The sequence below is a fragment of the Physeter macrocephalus genome, chromosome 14 (genome assembly GCF_002837175.3).
Source record: "Physeter macrocephalus isolate SW-GA chromosome 14, ASM283717v5, whole genome shotgun sequence".
Classification (NCBI taxonomy): domain Eukaryota; kingdom Metazoa; phylum Chordata; class Mammalia; order Artiodactyla; family Physeteridae; genus Physeter; species Physeter macrocephalus.
Window position 1 is genome coordinate 79,465,779 of NC_041227.1, and position 20,955 is coordinate 79,486,733.

Here is a 20,955-nt window from a genome sequence, read left to right on the forward strand (position 1 = left end):
CCGGGCCGAGCGGCGGGCAAGAGCGGGCCTCGGGGCGGCGGCGGCGGCGGACGCGGCCTGAGGGAGCGGCCGGCTGCCGCCTCGCCCGCCGCGGGGTCCATGGCCTGAGCGGCCATGTCCGGCGTGGTGCGGACCCTCAGCCGCTGCCTGCTGCCGGCCGAGGCCGGCGGGGCCCGCGAGCGCAGGGCGGGCGGCGGCGGGGCCCGCGACGCGGAGCGCGAGGCGCGGCGGCGCAGCCGGGACATCGACGCGGGGCTGGCCCGCGAGAGGCGCGCCGTGCGGCGCCTCGTCAAGATCCTGCTGCTGGGCGCGGGCGAGAGCGGCAAGTCCACCTTCCTCAAGCAGATGCGCATCATCCACGGCCGCGAGTTCGACCAGAAGGCGCTGCTCGAGTTCCGCGACACCATCTTCGACAACATCCTTAAGGTGCGCTCTCCCCGCGTCCCCGCCCGCACACCTGCGCCCAGGTGCGCGCAGGTGCGGCCCCGCGGACTCCTGCGCCCCGGCCGGCACCGCGGCCCACGCCTTTGTCTGCCCCTGGTCTGGCCGCAGCGGCCCCGTGCCCCCAGCTTTGGGGGAGCCGGCCAAGGATGCGCCCCCTGTCTCCCCGTCGGCCTGGTGGCCTTCGCCTCTGCTCTTCTCGGGGATTTGGGGACTGAGGAAGCGGGAAAGCCGGACACCTTCTGGGGCTTTAGAGGCGCGGGCGTTTTAGCAGTGGGGAGGGCCCCTCCTGGATTCAGGGTGCCGTCCTTGCCCTGCCCTCCCAGTAGGTTCAGAAGAGCGGTGTAGACTGGAGAGGAAACCGGCCGCACGTCTCTCCTTTTAAACTGGTTTTTAGGAAAATTTCCAACATATACAGAGTAGGGAAAATAGAAGGAACAGTAAGTACCCAGGCCCCTCTCCACAACTTCAGCAGTGATGGATTCAGTGCCCGTCTTGTTTCACCTGTACCTCTGCCCCTGTGATTTTGAAGCAAACCCCAGACACTATAGATTGACTGGAAAATGTTTGTTTGCAGAGCTCACAGATAAGCGTACGGTGGTTATGTTTTTTAAAATGATGCCTTATCAACCCTGAAAATTTAGAAACTCCTTAACATGGTCAAAAACCCAGCCCGGTTCAGCTTTCCTCCATTGTCACATAACTGTTTTGTTTGCGTTAGGATATAAATTAAATCTTTGCATTGCAATTTTTAACATATCTCTCAGGTGGTGTTTAATCCCCAGGTGCGCCTTCCGTCCCTTGCTCCATTTTTATCATTTGCTACTCGTTTGTGGAAAAAAAAAAAAAGAGCGTAGAGCTGAACAAGTTTGGGTTCTAGTTTCTGTGTACTGTGTGAACCTGTAGTAGAGGACCCCGAAGAAAGGAATTCTGGAGAAACCTGATGATGAGGGGAAAATAGAGCCTCTCCTGTACCTAGAATAGGGTCATTTCCTTTTTTTTTTTTCTTTCTTATAGTTTCTTACCTCTACCCTTTCCTTTCCCCTTCACCTGCCCTTTCCATGGCCCATTTTGGGGAAACCACATTACAGGTATGAGGAAAGTTGTCTCAAAACAGAGGTAGAGGGAAGCTTGTCATACCAGAATCCTCTCTGGAGACGAGATTTTGTGGTGCCTCAGGAACTCTAAATTTAGCAAAGGGCTGTAGAACCAACCCATGGGCACAAGTCTTTCACTTCACCCATGAGGAAGCTCTGGGCCTTGGTGATGAAGTGGCTCCCCGCTGGGACCTGGAACCCTGGGCTCCAGACTTCCAGGCCTGCATCAGGAGTCTCGCACCAGTATTCTCACTTGATGTATTTGTTAGTAAAACGTTTCGTTTTGATAGAAATAGCTCTTTTAGGATCCTGCCGGGAAGAGAATAATTTGAATGATAAAACACCCGTTTCCTTTTCACCTCTTTCAAAAGCCTCCCTGTGAGTCAGAGCTCTGGCCCAATACTTCATAAACTTTAAAGGCTAGGTGCTCAGTATGATCCAAGGGATTAACTGTGTGTTTAAAATTCCCCTCATCTTCTGGGCTAAAGTTCATTTGATTGTCTTTCTCTGTCACAGAGCTGGATTTTATTTTTGCGGCTTTTCTGGACCTCTTAACCAAGCAGGTTATAAGATTTGGCTGATTGACTCACAGTTTCTTTCAACTCTGGGAGGCAGAGAAAATACTTAAGGAACAGAATCTTAAATCTAAATCAGTGTATTAAGTGCATTTTTAGAAAACTCAGTCTTAGCTTTTCCAATACATATAGACACTAACTTTTACTAACTTCTTTACCAGCAAGAAACAAGATTTGTTAATCAGTATCCTATTTTCCTTGTCAACTTTTTTCTTTTTTGATAATTGTAATTCCATATTAAGCTCACTTTGTCTGTTTTGACCATTTCAGTGAGTAGTTAGCAATTCATCTTTTGCTGTAAAACCAATAATTACCTCTCCCCTCATTTTTAATTGGACAGATCACTTTGGGAAGAGACTTTTTAAAATAAATTGCTTTGTAGTGGCTCTAGTAGCAGATATTTGAATAATAACTCTTCAGAATAATATTTGTGTCTACAAATAGAGTTCGTGTTAGCAGGCTATTTTTAAAGCACCAGCTATGTGCCAGGCCTTTTCATATATGGCCTTTAATTTCCTAATGCTTCAAATGGTATTGTCGCATTTAGCCAGTGGGGAAATTGAAAACAGAGAGTTTGTAATCCGCGTAAGGTCAGTTACCTAACTCGTAGGTGACACAGCTGGGAACCAAACCTGATCTTTTTTTAAAATTAAACTTTTAATACTGAGAGAATTGTAGAGTCCCATGCAGTTTTAATAAATAATAGAGAGCTCCTATGTACCCTTTAACCAGTTCCCCAGAATGGTGAGATCTTGTAAAACTAGTACAGTATCACAACCAAGATACCGACGTTGAGAAAGTGAAGACACAGAATGTTCCCATCACACAAGTATTCCTCACGTTGCCTTTTATAGCCACCGCCACCCTTCACCCTCCCCCGACCTGGCAGTGACTGATCTATTTTCCAATTCTATAATTTCGTCATTTCATGAATATGATATAAATGGAGTCTTACAAGATGTGACCTTTTGGAATTGGCTTTTATCACTCAGTGTGATTCCCTAGAGATACACCCCAGTTACTGTGTGTGTTTCACAGTCAATAGTTCCTGCCTTGTAATTGCTGAGTAGTATCCATGGTAAGGATTTACCACCGTACACCATTTAACCATTCGCCTGTTGAAGGACATCTGAGTTGTTTCCAGTTTCTGCCTATTATGAATAAATCTTCTATGAACACTTGTGTACATGTTTTTTGTAAGTACATAAATTTTCATGTATCTGGGATAAATGCCCAAGAGTGCAGTTGCTTAGCTGTGTGGCAGTTGCATGTTTAGTTTTGTAAGAAACTGCCAAACTGTTTCTGAAGAGGCTGTACTATTTTACATTCTCACCAGCAGTGTATGAGTGAGTGATCCAGTTTCTCTGCATCCTTGCTAGCATTTGGTGTTGTCACTATTTTTTATTTCAGCCATTTCTGATAGGTGCGTAAGTGCTATGTTACTGCCATTTTAATTTGCATTTCCCTGTGGCTAATGATACTTTCCTGTGCTCATTTGCCATCCGTATATTCTCTTTGATGAAATGTCTCTTCATACTTTTTAGCCATTTTGTAATTTGGTTCCTTGTTTCTTTACTGTTGAGTTTTGAATGTTCTTTATATAGTCTGGGTACCACTCCTTTGTGAAATACGTGTTTTGCAAATATTTTCTTCCAACCTGTAGCTTGTCTTTTCATCCTTTTTAACAGGGTATTTCGCAGAGCAAAAGTTTTTAATTTTGATGAGGTCCAATTTATTAGTTTTTCCCTTTATGGATCCTGCTTTTGGTGTCAAGTCTAAGAACTCTTTACCTAACCCTGGATCCCAAAGATTTTCTCCTATTTAAAAAAAAATTTTATAGGTGTACATTTTACTTTTAAGCCCCTGATCCATTTTGCGTTAATCTTTGTATAAGTTGTGAGGTTTAGGTGGAGATTTTTTTTGTTTGTTTTCTCTGTGGATGTCCAGTTGTTCCAGGATTATCTGTTGAAAAAACTATCCCTCCTCCTTTGAATTGCTTTTGCATCTTTGTCAAAAATCAAGTGGGCATATTTGTGTGGATCTATTTCTGGGTTTTCCATTCTATTCCACAGATCTATCTCCTCTTCTGCCAATATCACATGATGTTGATTGCTATCACTATATAGTAGGCTTAATATCAAAGTGATTTCTCCCACTTCATTTTTCTTTGTTTTAGCTATTCTAGGGTCTGTGCCTTTCCATTGTAAATTTTAGAATAAGCTTTCTCATGTCTATTAAAAAAAAAACTTGCTGTGATTTTGATAGCATTTGCCTTAAACCATAGATCAGTTTGGGGAGAATCGACATCTCTCCTATGTGGAGTCTTCCAATTCATGAACATGGTATGTCCTCATTTATTTAGGTTGTCTTTGATTTCTTTCATCAGCATTTTGCACTTATCAACATACAGATCCTGTACATGTTTTGTTACATTTATACTTAAGTATTACATTTTCTTTAGAGCAGTTGTAAGTGATACTGTGCTTTTACTTTAAGTTTCCATGTGCTCATTGTTACTGTATAGCAATAGGATTGATTTTTGTGTCAATCATGTGTCCTGTGACCTTGCTAAATAGACTTAACGGTTCTAAGAGCTTTCCTATAGATTCTTCGGGATTTTCTATGTAGATCATCATGTTATCTACAAATAGGGACACTTATTGCTTCTTTCCCTAAAGTTAGGTATGCCTTTATTTCTTTTTCTTGCCTTACTGCAGTGGCTAGAACTTCCAGTATTAAGAGAGGTGAGAATAGTCATATCTTATGTTTCTTTCCTGATGTTGGTGATTTGTGTCTTCTCTTTTTATTTTTCTCAGTCTTTTAGAGGCTTATCACTTTTACTGATTTTTTTTTTCCCCCTGAAAACTAGCTTTTTATGTTACCGATTTTTCAGTTTCATTTATTTCTGCTTTTTATTATTTTTTTCCTTCTACTTGCTCTGATTTTATTTTGCCCTTTTTTTAAAAAAATTTCTTGAGGTAGAGACTTAGATTATTTACTTGAGACCTCTCCTCTTTTCTAATGTAAACATTTTAAGTGCTATAAATTTCCCCGTCAGCACTGCTTTAGCTGTAGTCACATATTTTGATATGTGGCATTTTCATTTTTATTCCGTTTCATATGTATTTTTCTTTCTTTTGAGATAGCTTCTTTGGCCCATAGATTGTTTAGAAGTGTGTTACAGTTTCCAGGAGTTGAGAGATTTTCCTGTTATCTTTCTGTTCTTGATTTCTATGACTCCATTATGGTCAGAGAACATACTTTGTATGACTTCAGTTCTTTTAAATTTTTTGAGGTTTGTTTTATGACTCAGAATATGGTCTATCTTGGTATGTGTTCTGTGGGCCTATGTTGGTGAATGTTCCATGGGTACTTGAAAAAAAATGTGTATTCTGTTGTTTGGTGGCATTTTCTGCATATGTTGATTTGATCGGTTGCTTGATGGTGGTGTTGAGTTCTGTATCCTTGCTGATTTTCTTTTTTTTCTTTTTTTTTTTTTTTTTTTTTGCAGTATGCGGGCCTCTCACTGTCGTGGCCTCTCCCGTTGCGGAGCACAGGCTCCAGACGCGCAGGCTCAGCGGCCATGGCTCACGGGCCCAGCCGCTCCACAGCATGTGGGATCTTCCCGGACCGGGGCACGAACCCGTGTCCCCTGCATTGGCAGGCAGGCTCTCAACCACTGCGCCACCAGGGAAGCTCTGATTTTCTTTTTAGTAGTTCTCTCAGTTGTTGAGTGAGGTGTTGAAGTCTCCAACTGTAATTGTCCATTTCTCCTTTAGTTCTATTGGGTTTTGCTTCATGTATTTTGAGACCCTGTTGTGTGGTACATAAACGTTTAGGATTATTATGTCCTCCTGATGGGTTGGTCTTTTTGTCATTATGCAATGTCCCTTTTGGTCTCTAGTAATTTTCTTTGCTCTGAAGTCTACTTTATCAGCTGTTTTAACATAGCCACTCTTTTTTTTTTCTTTTATGAATGCTTTCATGGTATATGTTTCCATCCTTTTAACCTACCCACATTGTTGTTTTGAAATGAGTTTCTTATAGACAGCATATTGTTATATCATATTTTCTTATCTACTCTGATGATCTGTTAATTTGTATATTCAGATGATTTACATTTAAGGTAAGGTAATTATTAACATGTTAGGGCACAAGTCTCCTATTTTATTATTTTATATTTTTGTTTCTTCTGTTTCTGTCCTTCCTGCAGGTTATTTAAACATCTTGATTGATTGATTTTTTTTCAGTAGCATATCAGTCAAAGCTTTGTATCATTTTCTTGGTAGTTGCTCTAAGCTTACCATATACATATGCAATTTATCCCAGTCTACTGGAAACTGTGTTTTACAACTTTAAGTGAAGTGTGGGAACCTTATTTCCATTTGGATCCCTTTACCCTCCCCACCTTTTAAAAAAATTTATTATTTATTTATTTATTTATTTACTTTTGGCTGCATTGGATCTTCGTTGCTGCGCGCGGGCTTTCTCTAGTTGTGGCAAGCGGGGCCTACTCTTTGTTGTGCGCGGGCTTCTCATTGTGGTGGCTTCTCTTGTTGCGGAGCACAGACTCTAGGCACGAGGGCTTCAGTAGTTGTGGCTCACGGGCTTAGTTGCTCCGCAGCATGTGGGATCTTCCCGGGCCAGGGCTGAAACCCATGTCCCCTGCTTTGGCAGGTGGATTCTTAACCACTGCACCACCAGGGAAGTCCTTACCCTTTATTTACTTTTGGCTGCATTGGATCTTCGTTGCTGCGCGCGGGCTTTCTCTAGTTGTGGCAAGCGGGGCCTACTCTTTGTTGTGCGCGGGCTTCTCATTGTGGTGGCTTCTCTTGTTGCGGAGCACAGACTCTAGGCACGAGGGCTTCAGTAGTTGTGGCTCACGGGCTTAGTTGCTCCGCAGCATGTGGGATCTTCCCGGGCCAGGGCTGAAACCCATGTCCCCTGCTTTGGCAGGTGGATTCTTAACCACTGCACCACCAGGGAAGGCCTTACCCTCCCCACTTTTAAAATATCAGTGTCTTAAGTATTTCTTATATTTTGAGCACCACATCAGATGGTTTTACTTCAGTCATCAAATATGATTTAAGAAATGCGTGAGAAATAGGAGAATTTGTTATATTTATGCCTGTTTTTACCTATTCTGACTGTGTCCTTTCCTTACTGAAGTTCTAGCCTTCTCCTGTTACTCTCTCCTTTCTCTTTGGAGAATTTCCTTTAGCCAGTCTTTAAGCATGGATTTGCCTGCAACAAATTCTCTCAGCTTTCCTTGTCTAAGAATGTCTTTATTTCACCTTTAATCTTGAAGGATGTCTTAGCTAGCGATTGGGCTCACAGCTGACACTTATTTTCTTTTAGTCCTTGAAAACTGTGCCACCTTCTTCTGACCTCTGGTTTCAGGCGAGAAATCAAATCATTCAAATTGCTGTTCCTCTGTAAGCTTGTCATGCCTCTCTGGCTGATTTTAAGATTTTTCCTTTGTCATTGGTTTCCTGAAGTTTAATGATGATTTGTCTGGACATAGATTTCTTTCAGCTTATTATATTTGGGGTTTGCTTCGCTTCTTAAATCTGTATACTTATGTCTTTTGCCAAAATTGGGATATTTTCTGCCATTATTTCTTCACATACTTTTTCAGTCCCGCTCTTTTTCTCCCTTCCTTCTGGGACTCTGTCGATAGACATCTAGCGCTTGTTCCTGACCTCTGGGTCCCTGAGACTGTGTTTCTTGTGGAGTGGGGTTCTAGCTCCGGCTCTCCCTAGCTGGCTGACACCAGGGAAGGCGAGGGGGCAGAAGTGGCAATGGGCCCAGTCCCCCCCCAACCTCCTACCCTCTGGGACTGGGTGGGGTGGAGGCTCAGCTCCCCCTGCCCCAGCACTGCCCTGGTTGGGGATTGGGAGCACTTCCTGTGTGTCTAGGCAGGGATGGGAGGTGAGATCCCTGTGTGGCCCCACTGCCAGCATGACGTGGTGGGCCACTTGGAACATGCCTGGTTCTGAGGCACAGGAAGGGGATGTGGAAGGTCAGCTTCCCTTTCAATCCCACTGAAACCTCAGAGGACGATTCTGCAGTTTTTCTGTTGGTTTTTGGCTGGAATAGGGTGGGTGTTGTCAAAAACGTTTTCTGTTGTAAGACCACCCTTTTCCTGGCCCTTTGGCTGGGGAGACAAGCTGCTCTTGGAGCTCTTTCCGTCTGCCCTTTGGCTTTTCCAGCTTGGAGGCACTGGCAGCACCCTGTCCTGGGCAGGTAGGGACAGTCAGGACACCTGGGGGACTCACTGCCAAGTCTTTCCTCAAGTCCCGGGTCCCAGGCAGCCTGTCGCCTTCTTCCCACCCCGTTTCCTATGCTTGTTTTGTTGTGTTGTTTCTAGAGCCTTTTCACTTGTAACGGCGAGGGCCTGGGAGGAATGAAGCTACTCTGTCTTGGCAGAGCCGGACCGGGTGTCTTCACCTTCCTGGTCCTTGATTCCAGGCTCAGGGCTCCTCCTTCGTGGTCACAGTTGTGCCCGAGTTTGAACACATTGTTTCTTTAACATCATTGCCTCACCCTGCCCCCTGTGAAGGATTATTTGAATCTACTAGTTGCTTTGACTTCCTGTAAATATTATCCACAAGACTTCCCAATCTTTCTTTTTATTTTTATAATCTTTTTTCTTAACATCTTTATTGGCGTATAATTGCTTTACAGTGGTGTGTCAGTTTCTGCTGTATCACAAAGTGAATCAGCTGTGTGTATACATGTATCCCCATATCCCCTCCCTCTTGCGTCTCCCTCCCACCCCTCTAGGTGGTCACAAGGCACAGAGCTGATCTCCCTGTGCTAAGCGGCTGCTTCCCACTAGCTATCTGTTTTACATTTGGTAGTGTATGTATGTCCACGCACTCTCTCACTTCGTCCCAGCTTACCCTTCCCCCTCCCCATGTCCTCAAGTCCATTCTCTACGTCTGCATCTTTATTCCTCTCCTGACCCTAGGTTCTTTAGAACCATTTTTTGGTTTTTTTTTTTAAGGTTCCATATACGTGTGTTAGCACATGGTATTTGTTTTTCTCTTTCTGACTTACTTCACTCTGTATGACAGTCTCTGGGTCCATCCACCTCACTACAAATAACTCAATTTCATTTCTTTTTATGGCTAAGTAATATTCCATTGTATATATGTGCCACACCTTCTTTACCCATTTATCTGTTGATGGACACTTAGATTGCTTCCATATTTTTATAATCTTAAAGATGCTAGTCTCTCACTTCCCAAGTGGGCTGTCCCAAATATTCACGTATTTGGTGCTTCAGAAATTATTTAATAACGCCTCTGGTGCCAGCGAGTGCCTCAGTACGTGTGTGGAAGGCTTTAAACCAGCTTGGCTTTAGCTCACCGTGCTTTCCACTCCCTCATCTGTAATTTCAAGAACCATTTTTAATTAACCGATTTTTACACCCAGTTAGAGGTGAGTAAAATGTTAGCTGCGTGAAGGTCCTTTGTTACGTGCACCGGAAATCGAACGCAGAATCGCATGGGTGCATCATTTAACCACACAAAGGCAGACCTTCCTTGTATATATACGTATTGATGATTTTAAAACCTTGTGAGTAATTAAATTATTAGAATCAGTGGTCTTTTGTTGGCACTGAAACAAAAGAATTCAATTCAACAAAATTTTTGGACCGTGTATCCAAGGGTTTGTGCTCTGTGCTGGTGGGAGAAGGGTATTTAATGACAAGCCCTGCCGAGTCCCTACCCTGCGGGCACTCTGGCTCGCTGGGGAGACAGTTGCTCCTGTAACTAGTGTTGAGTCTGAGTGTGAGCAGACTCAACGCCCGTGTAGAGGCAGGGGGGCGGCCCGGTGGCGAGTAGGGAAGGTTAGCTCTGGCTCAGGGACCCGGGACAGCCTGCCAAGGAGGCGTGATGCTAGCTGGCCTGCGAGGGCCCTGCAGGAGTCCAGCAGGTGGAGAAGAACTCACAGCTGAGACCGTCTCAGTGTTTGTCTGTCAGTGAAGACGGAGTTCTAGTAAGTAGAGGTATTAAAGAATGAATGTAGGAGTGAGACAGAACTTTCTAGTGCCAAGGACTTGTAATGAGACGGCTTGCTAGGGACCTGTGGTCACGACGCTCTGTGGCTGAAAGCTGGACCTTCTTCCTATGAAGTCTGTGTGTGTGCACACAGTTTCAAGGAGCTCCCCGGACATGCTAAATCCCAAGAGTGGGCCCACATGTGCTCTGTGGACTGCAGTTTAAGAACGTTTGTTGTAGAATACCAAGATTATGTTAGGTTTTTAGAAATCTTTTGTTATTATTTTTTTTTTAGAATTGTTTGCTGTACTATATTTACCTTTTTGCTCAGGTGAAGAAGAGTCAGAAGAAGCCCTCCACCGCTGTCTGGAATTTTTAAGCACTCTGAAACTCCTGACCTGCAGAGTCTTTGTTTCCTGGGTTCCGAGGCAGCACTCTGGGCTTGAAGCTGCAGTGGGTTTGTGTGAGAGCAGAGTCACAAGTGTGCTTCTGGGGTCTGGAAGAACAGTTGGGTTTTTATTGCTTTTTTGGCAAATTGCAGTTAAGTAGGCAAGTTTGCTTTTTCATGCGGACACAGATGGTTGGTCCTTTAGTAATGCCAAAGAACAAAAACAACAACATCTTTTTCCATTGGTTAAAAAAATCCAGAGACTGCCCTCTGGCCGTTGTTGGGGATTCAGAGCACATGGACAGTTGGTTTTCCCCTCCAGCTTTCAGGTTGACATGTTGATTATTTTAACCAAACCTATTTTTCAGGGAGCAGTATTTGACCTTTAGTCATCTGTCACGTGGGATTTGGGATATAGCTGCGCTTGATGCCAGATAGTGTTCCGTCGGCAGCTCGTAATTATTTTTCGTTGTTACGTAGTTGTGAGTGGGAACGTGGATCTTATCGGTTTTAAATGGAACTGAAGATCTAAACTGAAGTCTTACCTACAGATCTAATTATAGGGTGATCTTCAAACCAAAGAAGCTAATGTTGTGTGACGGACCTAATGCTTAACGTACAGTACCTGAAGGGCAGTGCCGTCCCTTAAAGACAGGCTGGTTTACTTCATGTTATAACTACTATAGTTTATAGTTAAACAAAAACAGTAGGGTCCTCTTTGCATCTTCTGTCAAGCGGGCTGGACAGAGCAGCTGCTTAGTCGCCACGCATTGCCCTCTTAGAGTGAACAAGACACGAAGAATAGTTGCCGGCCATGCGATAGTCATCTTTTTGCATGATTCTTTTGTGCATGAAGATATTTATCTCACATTAGGGTAAACGTTCAGGTAGGTCCAGGTATGTGGTTTATGGAACGGAAGACATAGTTTGCGTCCTGCGTCGGTGCGTCGGTTAGAGAAGCCGTCGCTTCTGCCTTGGTGTGGTGAGCTGAATCATCTGGAACTCGTGCTTTGGAGGTGCAGCATCCAGAGGACAGAAAAGGAACAGTTGTTACTCCTGAGAGTACTTGCAAGAGGATAGAGGTGGTGGGAGAGCAGCACCGCCCTTGTTCTGGATGCCAAGGGGAGGAGGATGTTCCTGATCCCTGCCTTGTTAAGGAAGCGCAGGCCGAGTATTGGATAGCTGGCACCTCTCTCTGAACCTGGGCCTCCCTTTTACTGTCTGGTCTACAAGCCACGGCACCAGCTTTGCCAGATGGCCTGTTAGACTCAGCAGCAGACCGGCCTTAATGAACATTCTCCGGTGTTAGCCAGCGCACCCACGCCTTAGGTGGTCAAGCGACTGTGTGAACTTGAGCAGAAACTCTAAACCGACGGATTGCTCAGACTCGGAGAATATGTGTCCTGTGCTGTGTTGACACTGTCCTTACCTTGGCGGAGTGTTCTGGTGATTGTGCGGTGTGGACTCCACCGAGGCCTTGAGTGCCTTCTGGGGCAGTCATACGGAGGTTCCCTGCCGTGTCCAGGGAAGGCCAGGGTAGAGGTTAGGGCCATGGGAAACCTGCACCCATCGTTCCGGGCCAAGCCCTTTGTGTTGTGCCGTGTGCGTGATGGCGAGTCCTCCTTTCACGGTGCTTCTCTGCCTGGTTGGCTTCAGTGGGGATGGGAGACACAAGGGAGGACAGGGCAGGAAAGGGGACATCCCTGGTTAAGTCACGGGCAGGACCGGGGAGCCCTAGCCTAGCTGAAGGAGGCCACCACGTTGTATTCGTACAACCGAATACAGGTATGATGACATTCATCTGCACTCGTGTGACAGTAAATATCCTAGGGCCCCATCACCGACGTACACCGCAGAGCAGCTTGTAGCAAGCTCCACGGTCACTGACAGCACGCCCTGTGATGCAGACTGCGTTCGCTTTCAAGGTGAATCTTTGTGCATCTCTGTAAGACAGGATACTCAGTGTTACAAGCAAAAGACTGGACATTTACCGAGAAAGGAAACGAAGTAATTATTTAAAGTCTCACCTTACTGCTGATTTCCCTTACAGGTAAAAGGGAACGGCTGCTTCAAAGGTTTGTTTTTGGAATTTTTTTTTTTTTTTTTTTTTTTTTTTTGGTGGTATGTGGGCCTCCCTCTGTTGTGGCCTCTCCCGTCGCGGAGCACAGGCTCCGGATCGGCAGGCGGACGCGCAACCACTGCGCCACCAGGGAAGCCCCTGTTTTTGGAATTTTTATAACACCTGTCAGCAGGATTTTTAATCTGTGTTTTCCATTGACATTCAGTTCTCCATCTACAATTGTTGGCACACAGGAGATGACCCCAAAATTATTTATACTTTTTGTGGCCACTTAAAGTGTTGGGATTTTTTGTTTTTTTGTGGTTTTTTTCAAGGAAATGAAGTTCTGTAATTTTAGTTTTAGCCTGGGGAAAGGAAATGTTTTCCCCAGGAGTCTGATGACTCGATTAGGTGGATGGAGGTTGAAAGCTCTGTTAGAAGTGTGCAGTGACGTGGAACACAAGCTCGGGGGAAGGGGGGGGGGGCGGAGGGGGCAGGGGGCGGGGACTCCCGAGATGAGCCGATCAGAACAGAGGAATAGAAGGCTGGCTATTTCCCTTCCTATCAGTACATATCTGATACAGCTATAAAGTAATGGGACTGTGTTTTTAAACACACAAGCCAGAACTACCAGAACAGACTGGTTAAAGCAGATGTCTCATTAAAAGTAATCATCTCAGGAAGCCACGTCAACAAATCCTTAAGCATGTGTTTATGTGCTGGGCACCGTCTCTGCCCAGAAGGAGTAATACCTTTCCTTGGTGTGGGGAGCTTCTCTGTTTGTGTTTAAAGCACCTTCTCTGGTATCTCATTGGACCCGCTCTGTAGGCTCGCTGGCGTTCTTTTTCTCTGACGGGATGGATTTTCATTTTCCAGATGCAGTTGTATTCTTGCCTCGCTCGCCAACCCTCTGCCCCCTCTGCAGGGGCGGGGAGGAGCGGGCTTGGGCTCCGGCGCCGGCCCGCAGGGCCCGGTTCTCAGCCCTAAGCTGTAGGCGTGGCCCTGCCTGTGTTGGTCCAGCTGTGCCAGGGAGCAGACCTACTTGGCTGCAAATCGAAAACCAAACTCTCCCATCTGGCTGTTATTAGTAGGAAAGCCAGTATTTTGATCTCCATCTCTCTATCTCTGACTCCTGTTTTGATCTCCACGTCGACTCTAGACTTGGGAGCGGAAGAGGAAGATCGAGACTCGTGAGTACGAGCTTGCCTGGGGCACCCACTGGGCTGGAACTCCCTTGTTGACGTATCCGTTTGGCTCTTTTTCTGCCACGAGAGGAAATAGCGAAGCGATCATTATTTTAGGAATAAGTGTAGTTGTACCCGAAGGACACCATCACTTTCTATTTCCTCATAGAAAGTAGAAGAAGCTCGCTGTGCTTACTGGCTTACGTGAGATGTTAGCGCCTGCAAGCCTAGGAGTTGCTGGGTTTCTAACTTCCCACTTCTCCCATGTCGGGGAACTCACCTCACTGAAGGAGCTTCCTTGACATGGAGATGTTTTGGAGACTCTGACACACTTGGACCCATTTGACACAGTGTTCTATGGGGCAGCACAAAATACAGAGCCTCCTTCTACATGAATTAATTCACCCTCCTTGAGTGAATTAATTTATTCAGCAGATTCCCCAGGTACTGTGATACAGCAAAGAACAAGACAGAGAATTCCTCACTCCTGTGGGTAGAGCTGCCATCAGCCCCGTGCCGTGTCCTTACAGCCCGTGCATCTCTCAGTGGGGTGTTCTGTAACTGGCAGCTGCGAGCATCCAGAATCCTGAAGGAAGAAAAGGCACAGCCCTGTGGGGAGCTGCGAGGAAAGAATTCACACAGAGGAAGCAGGAGCAAATGCCCTGAGGCAGGAAGGCCAGAAGGAAACTGGAAGGAATGAAAAAAGCTCTGTGGAAATGATGGTGGGGAGGTGGGAGAGGGAGCCTGGGTGAGACCTGGCGGGGCCTTCCAGGCCGAGGTGATCCTAGCGGCAGCAGGAGGCGGATTGCAGCGTTTCAAGCAGAGGATTGCCTTGATCTCCTTTTTCAAAGCTCCGTCTGGGGGAATATGTTAGAGTGAGGCAGGATCAGAGAATCTTCCCCCATTCCCTAGTGGTACAGCTGCATACATAAACAGCCATGTTTGCATTTAAACAATAATCTTATGTATGAATATAGAAAAATTCAGAAGTAATCAAGGAAGGAAAAAGAACATGATTACACATGTAGTTATACACATGAACTGTATAAAATTCTGATATTTGACCCTTTTTGACTTACAAAAATGGCAGTATTATATGGTCCAACCTAACATCTCAGAAACACTGCATCCAGGGCCAAAAAGAGAGGATTCTAGGGCGGTGTCGTGTGTCTCTTAACCTCAGCTCCGCCTCCTGAAAGTAACATCGAGGAAAGAAGGTGAGTCAGCAGAATCCTGAACATTTGTACTGATAGCTTCCAGTCTGGAGAGAAGCAGTGCCGGGGCCTGGAGAGGTCTGCTCCAGCAGAGGGCCAGCTGCATGGGCCAACCGTGTGCTGCCGCCAGAGCACGGCGCCGAGCCAAAGCTCGTGAGACGGGGACGGGAGGTGGAGGTGGAGGGCTTTGGGCGGGGTTTCGGGAGAGAATCCATAGTTTTCAGCTTTCTTCACCTCCATCCCCTCAGACATAAATTGAAAGCAACATACATTGTCAAACTCTAATTCTGATCTGGGATGTCAACTAAGGTAGAAGTGGTATCAGGGAAATTGAAGTCAAAGATTAAAGGTTGGTGGAGAGTTAAGCAAGAGAAAGTTGGAAAGAAATGGCATGGCGCCTCTAGCGTGCAAAAGACAGATGAAAAACCAAGTCTGGAAAAACAGGTAAACTGACAGAGAAATAGATTGCCCAAGAGTGCTTTATGTTGTATAAGAACAAGAAACATCTAGATGACATAAAACCAGAGCTCAAGGGTATGATAAAACAGTAAAATGAGAGAAAAAGGGAAATTGCAGAGTTAGTGAGATACACTGAAAACTCGGGCAACACCATTATAGATCTCATAAATAGGTCAGAAACAGGAAGGACCTGAATGGAAAATTAATCACGACATGGGTGGGGGGGTGTCCAGTCTGACTCGCTGTTGATCCCCCCGTGTTTGTGGACTTAGGACTTAGAGAGACACGTGCATGTAAACATATCCCTAAACTTCGGTGTCCAAAGAAGTCCTGCTGTGCCCGCAGAGGGAGATAAATAAAGGTGTTTTTGCCGACTTTACGGTCACTTTGCTCTCCTCTTATCTCTCTCTCAACTGTGCAGGGACTGCAAGTGGACTTCTGTGCTTTCAGCCCATCGCCGTGTCACCCCTGTGAGCCCTTTGTACTCCCCTGTGGCAAACGGGCCTTTTAGATGTGGGTCTGTTCCCTAAAGAAGGGCTTTTTTTTTTTTTTTTTTTTTGCGGTACGCGGGCCTCTCACCGCTGTGGCCTCTCCCGTTGCGGAGCACAGGCTCCGGACGCGCAGGCTCAGCGGCCATGGCTCACGGGCCCAGCCGCTCCTCCCGGACCGGGGCATGAACCCTTGTCCCCTGCATCGGCAGGCGGGCTCTCAACCGCTGCGCCACCAGGGAAGCCCAAGAAGGACCTTTCTGAGTAGAGAGAACTGCATTGATTAAGCCACCTGCTAACCTGAGGGCCTCAGCAGCAGGAAGATTTTCACTGGTTTCTCTTTCCTGGTGTTTAACCTTGTGCCGACATGTCATGGGAGAACAGAACTTGGGGCGGCACCTGCAGAGTTTGGTAAGAACTCTGTCCTTTTCTGTCTCCTCCTTGGCACCACGTAACCAAAGTGACGGCTTTCGTGTGTGTGTGGGTGTGGGTGTGGGTGTGGGTGTGGGTGTGTGTGGCTTCACAGTTTTCAAACCCTCTTTCACATAATTATCTGGTTTGTTAACTGTGGCAGCTTTACAGTAACCGGAGAAAGGCAAGGTGGGGTCTACGCTGCTGATGAGAAAACAGAGGTGGCCCCTCCTTTGTGACATGTGACTCCACCTGCTGGGAAGTGGGTGACCGGGGACCATGGCGATTTACATAGCCTCACCTTTTTAAGAAATGGGAGTATGGCTCGCATGGTGATAATGTTCCCAGCAAGTTTAGTTTTTCCTGTATTATGACATCAGTGGTAGATTTGGGAACTTTGCTAGCATAGACTGATGATTGTTACAGGTGAGCCTAATCACAACTGAATCTCATGTAGGATACAGTGCAAAACTCAGGGAAACACACACACTCTCTATAAAATAGTGTGTTATGATACTGTCATAAAAATATATGTAACCATACCTTAAACACTTATTTTGTTATGCTTCTGATATATTTTTATTTCTATGAAACACTTATGAATTTGGTTTTTTTAAAAATACACTTTCTACAGTAAACATTATTTTAAAGACTGCCTTGGTAACAGTAATTTTATAGTATGAGTCCTTAGGAATATAATTGAACAGTCCAGGAGTGATGATTTAATGCTCTCTTTCCTTATGTACTTTACTGCAATTACCAGGACATTCTCATTTTGAATCGTAGGTGTTCTTAAAAAAAAAAAAAAAATTGTGGTTTGAATCTTGCTTTAGAATTTTTGTAATCTTGAATATTTTCAGAATGTGTAAATATTTGCTGAGGAGACCACGGCATCTTCAGCATTTTAAGTGGGAACTTGTTTCCTAATTCTTGGTAACTTCAGGAAAAGAGCCACCAGGTTGCCTGGGTGCTCCTTCCTCTGTCTAGGACAGATTAAAACTCTTCTGACAAAGTAAAATGCCCTTTTCTAGTCTTTCACAAATTTTTTTACTAATAGCATTCTTAAAAATAAAAGTATTGGGAATAAGGAGAATGTTTTAAATGTAGGTGTTTTTGAAGTAGATTAAAAGACTTAAATCTTTTTTTATTTTATAGAAGGATAGTTTATTTACAATGTTGTGCTAGTTTCTGGTGCACAGCAAAGTGATTCAGATATATATATTCTTTTTCATATTCTTTTCTATTATGGTCTATCACAGGATATTGAATATAGATCCCTGTGCTATACATTAGGAGCTTGTTGTTTTTCTATCCCATATATAAGAGTTTGCATCTGCTAATCCCAAACTTGAAATCCATCTCTCCCCCATCCCACCCCTCACCTTGGCAGCCACAAGTCTGTTCTCTCTGTCTGTGAGTCTGTTTCTGTTTTGTAGATAAGTTCACTTGTGTCATATTTTAGATTCTACATATAAGTGATATCACAAGGTTTTTGTCTTTCTCCTTCTGACTCACTTCGCTTGGTATGATAATCTCTAGGTCCATCCATGTAGCTGTAAATGGCATTATTTCATTCTTTTTTATGGCTGGGGAATATTCCATCGTATATATATATATATACCACATCTTTAAAGACTTAAATCTTGAATTGAGCCTTCTAAAACAATTTCGTCCAATGTTTATATAGTTAATTAGCGATATAATAAATATACCTAAATAGTTATTTTCTTTTATGTTGTTTTTATAATTAATACTCAGGTGACTGCTTCCTTGAATGTGACTTTATTCCCCCAAATAGTTTTGACATTGATCCTGTCATCTGACCTATTTTATATAAATGACATGATCAAAGAGGAAATCATTTAGTGCTCAATTATAGATAACAGTCACAAATACCGAGCAGTTAGGGTGCCTGAAGGTGTTTCGGGGACTGAGGAAAAGTTCTCCCTGCACAGAGACATTTTTATTTCAGACTGGAACAGGTCAAGAATGCCAACTACTCATCTAATAGTTCAGTGATGTTCTGGAGATTCTACTCAGTTAACTAAAAGGAAAAAAAGTAGGTGTATCTACTAGAGAGGAAGGAACAAAATTAACATTATAAATAGTAAACCCAACATATCATCTAAAAGTTATTGGAATTAAAAATAGGTACAGGAGTGGCTGGATACAAAGTAAACGTTTGTGCCTGAACGTGTTTGCTTCTCTGTCACAGAAAAATCTCCCACTCATAACACCAACAAAAAGGATAAAATACCTAGGAAGAAGCAAGAAGTGAATAAAATCTATTCGATGAAAGCCATAAAACTTTACTGAAGAACATAAAAATCATGGAAAAATTGATTATTTTTTGTGAGTAGGGATTCTTGATATTGTAAAAATGCCAATTTATGAATTGAGCACACCACCAGTCAAATCCCTATTTATTTTTCTTGGAACTTAACAGAACCATTCTAAGGTTTGTGTGATGAGTAAATGTGTGATAATAACTAATAAAATTCTGAGAATGCATTGTTTGGGGGTAGTTATCACGAGAAATATTAAAGTATTATGGAGCTACTGTAATTAAAGTAGGGCAGTACTGGCTCAGGCATGCACAGAGGGTCAGTGAAATAGAATAGAATCCCAGACAGACCCACATGTGCTTGGGACTTAAGAATATCATGAAGGAGGGTTTTCAAAACAGTAGAAAAAGATGGATGATTGAGTAAATTGTGCTGTGAAAATGGCTTAACCATTCAGGAAAAAAGTTAGCTCTGTTTCTAATGCAATAATAAATTCCATATGGTTTAAAAATAAAAATATTAAAAAGGGGATCGTGAAAAGACAGAGTAGAATGTAGATGAACACTTTTAGGATCTCAGGATAAGGAAAACCTTTCAAGTTATGACACCAAAGACAGAAATGATCAGGTGAGGGGGTGTATGTTTTTGACTCCATAACTTTAAAAATTCTGTTTGGCCAAAAAGAGCATGAAGTCGAGTGGGAAATACTGTTTACAACATATGGTAAAAAATTGGTGTCCTTAATCCTCTCATGTTCGTCCACCTACCAGTAACTTCCAAATTTATATTTGTAGCCGTGTCTGTACGCTTGCTCTTCGGACTCCCGTATACCACATTCCCCTTGACGTCTCCACCTCCGTCCAGTGGGCGTCTTGAACTCGACGAACAAAACCAAACTCCTGACCCCTCGTCCCACTCCCCTCTGACATTTCAGCTAGTGGCCCCACTGCCTGGTTGTCCAATCTGAAAACCGCATCGTCTTTAAAACCACTTTTCCCAGCGTCCAGTCCATTGGTATGTCCCGATGACGCGCGTATCCTGAGTCCTCTTCTCTCCTGCTCTGTGCGCAGCCTAGTCCAAGCCCCACTGGCCTCTGGCCAGTTGTGCAGTAGCCCCCCGAGTGGCCCCAGGTGGAGTCACTTTGTGGTTATTCTCACAGTTCAGGAGTTTTAAATCAGGACGACAGTGTTTGAATTTCTATGGGACATCAAAAAGGTCACCTAACCAGATAGAGTTGCTTTAATATGACCTTTTTATTTTTACTCTGCTTTTTTCATAATCAAGGTAAAATTCACATAACATAAAATTAACCACTTCAAAGTGAAGAATTCAGTGGATTTAGTACATTCACTGTGTTGTGTAACCATCACCTCTATCTAGTTCCGAAACACTTCCATCACCCCAGAAGGAAACCTTGCCTGGCTGAGCTGTGACTCCGTTAGCCCTCCCCCCAGCAACCACTAAGCTCTTTTCTGTCTATGAATTTACCTATTCTGGATATTTCATGTAAATTGAATCATATCATGTGTAATATTTTGTGTCTGGCTTCTCTCACTTAACATTTTTTTTATCAATAGCTTTATTTTTTTTTAGAACAATTTTAGGTTTACAGAAAAACTGAGTAGAAGATAGTTCCCACATACCCCTCCTAAGAGTTTCCCTATTATTCACATCTTGCCTTAGCTAGGTACCTTGTTATTACTGATGAACCAGTATTGATACATTATTATTAACTAAAGTCCATAATTTACATTAGGGTTCAATCTTTGTGTTGTATAGCTCTTTGGGTTTTGACAAATGGATCCACCATCACAGTATCGAACAGAATAGTTTCACTACCCTAAAAATCCTCTGTGTTCCACCTATCCATCCCTCCATCCTTCCTTTCCCCCCTTCCTTCCCCCCACCCCTGGCAACCACTGATCTTTTACTGTCTCCATAGTTTTGCCTTTTTCCAGAATGTCATATAGGTGGAATCATACAGTATGTAGCCTTTTCAGATTGGCTTCTGTCAGTTAGCAATATCCATTTCAGGTTCCTCCATGTCTTTTTATGGTCTGGTAGCTCATTTCTTTTTATCGCTGAATCATACACCCTTGTTTAGATGTACCACAGTTTGTTTTTCCATTTACCTGTTGAAGGACATCTCAGTTGCTTCCAATCGTTAGCAGCTATGAATGAAGCTGCTATAAATAGTTGTGTACAAGTTTTTGTGTAGACATAAGTTTTCAGCTCCTATGGATAAATAACCTTGGGGTGCAATTACCAATCATATGGTAAGAGTATGTATAGTTTTGTAAGAAGCCACTACACTGTCTTCCAAAGTGGCTGTACCGTTTGGCATT

The 20,955-nt window shown here is 44.0% G+C and overlaps 1 protein-coding gene across 2 annotated transcripts in view; it reads left to right on the plus strand.

Moving 5' to 3' along the window:
• The first annotated feature begins 99 nt into the window (after positions 1–99).
• Positions 100–20,955, plus strand: part of GNA12 (G protein subunit alpha 12) — a 125,753-nt gene continuing 104,897 nt past the window's right edge. For both annotated transcript variants that reach the window (XR_008619404.1, XM_055090844.1), the window contains exon 1: positions 100–426. Coding sequence is in view for 1 of the 2 variants with exons in the window: in XM_055090844.1 (XP_054946819.1) it covers positions 115–426 (312 nt within the window). In the remaining variant the exon portion in view is untranslated. The remainder of the gene's footprint in view (positions 427–20,955) is intronic.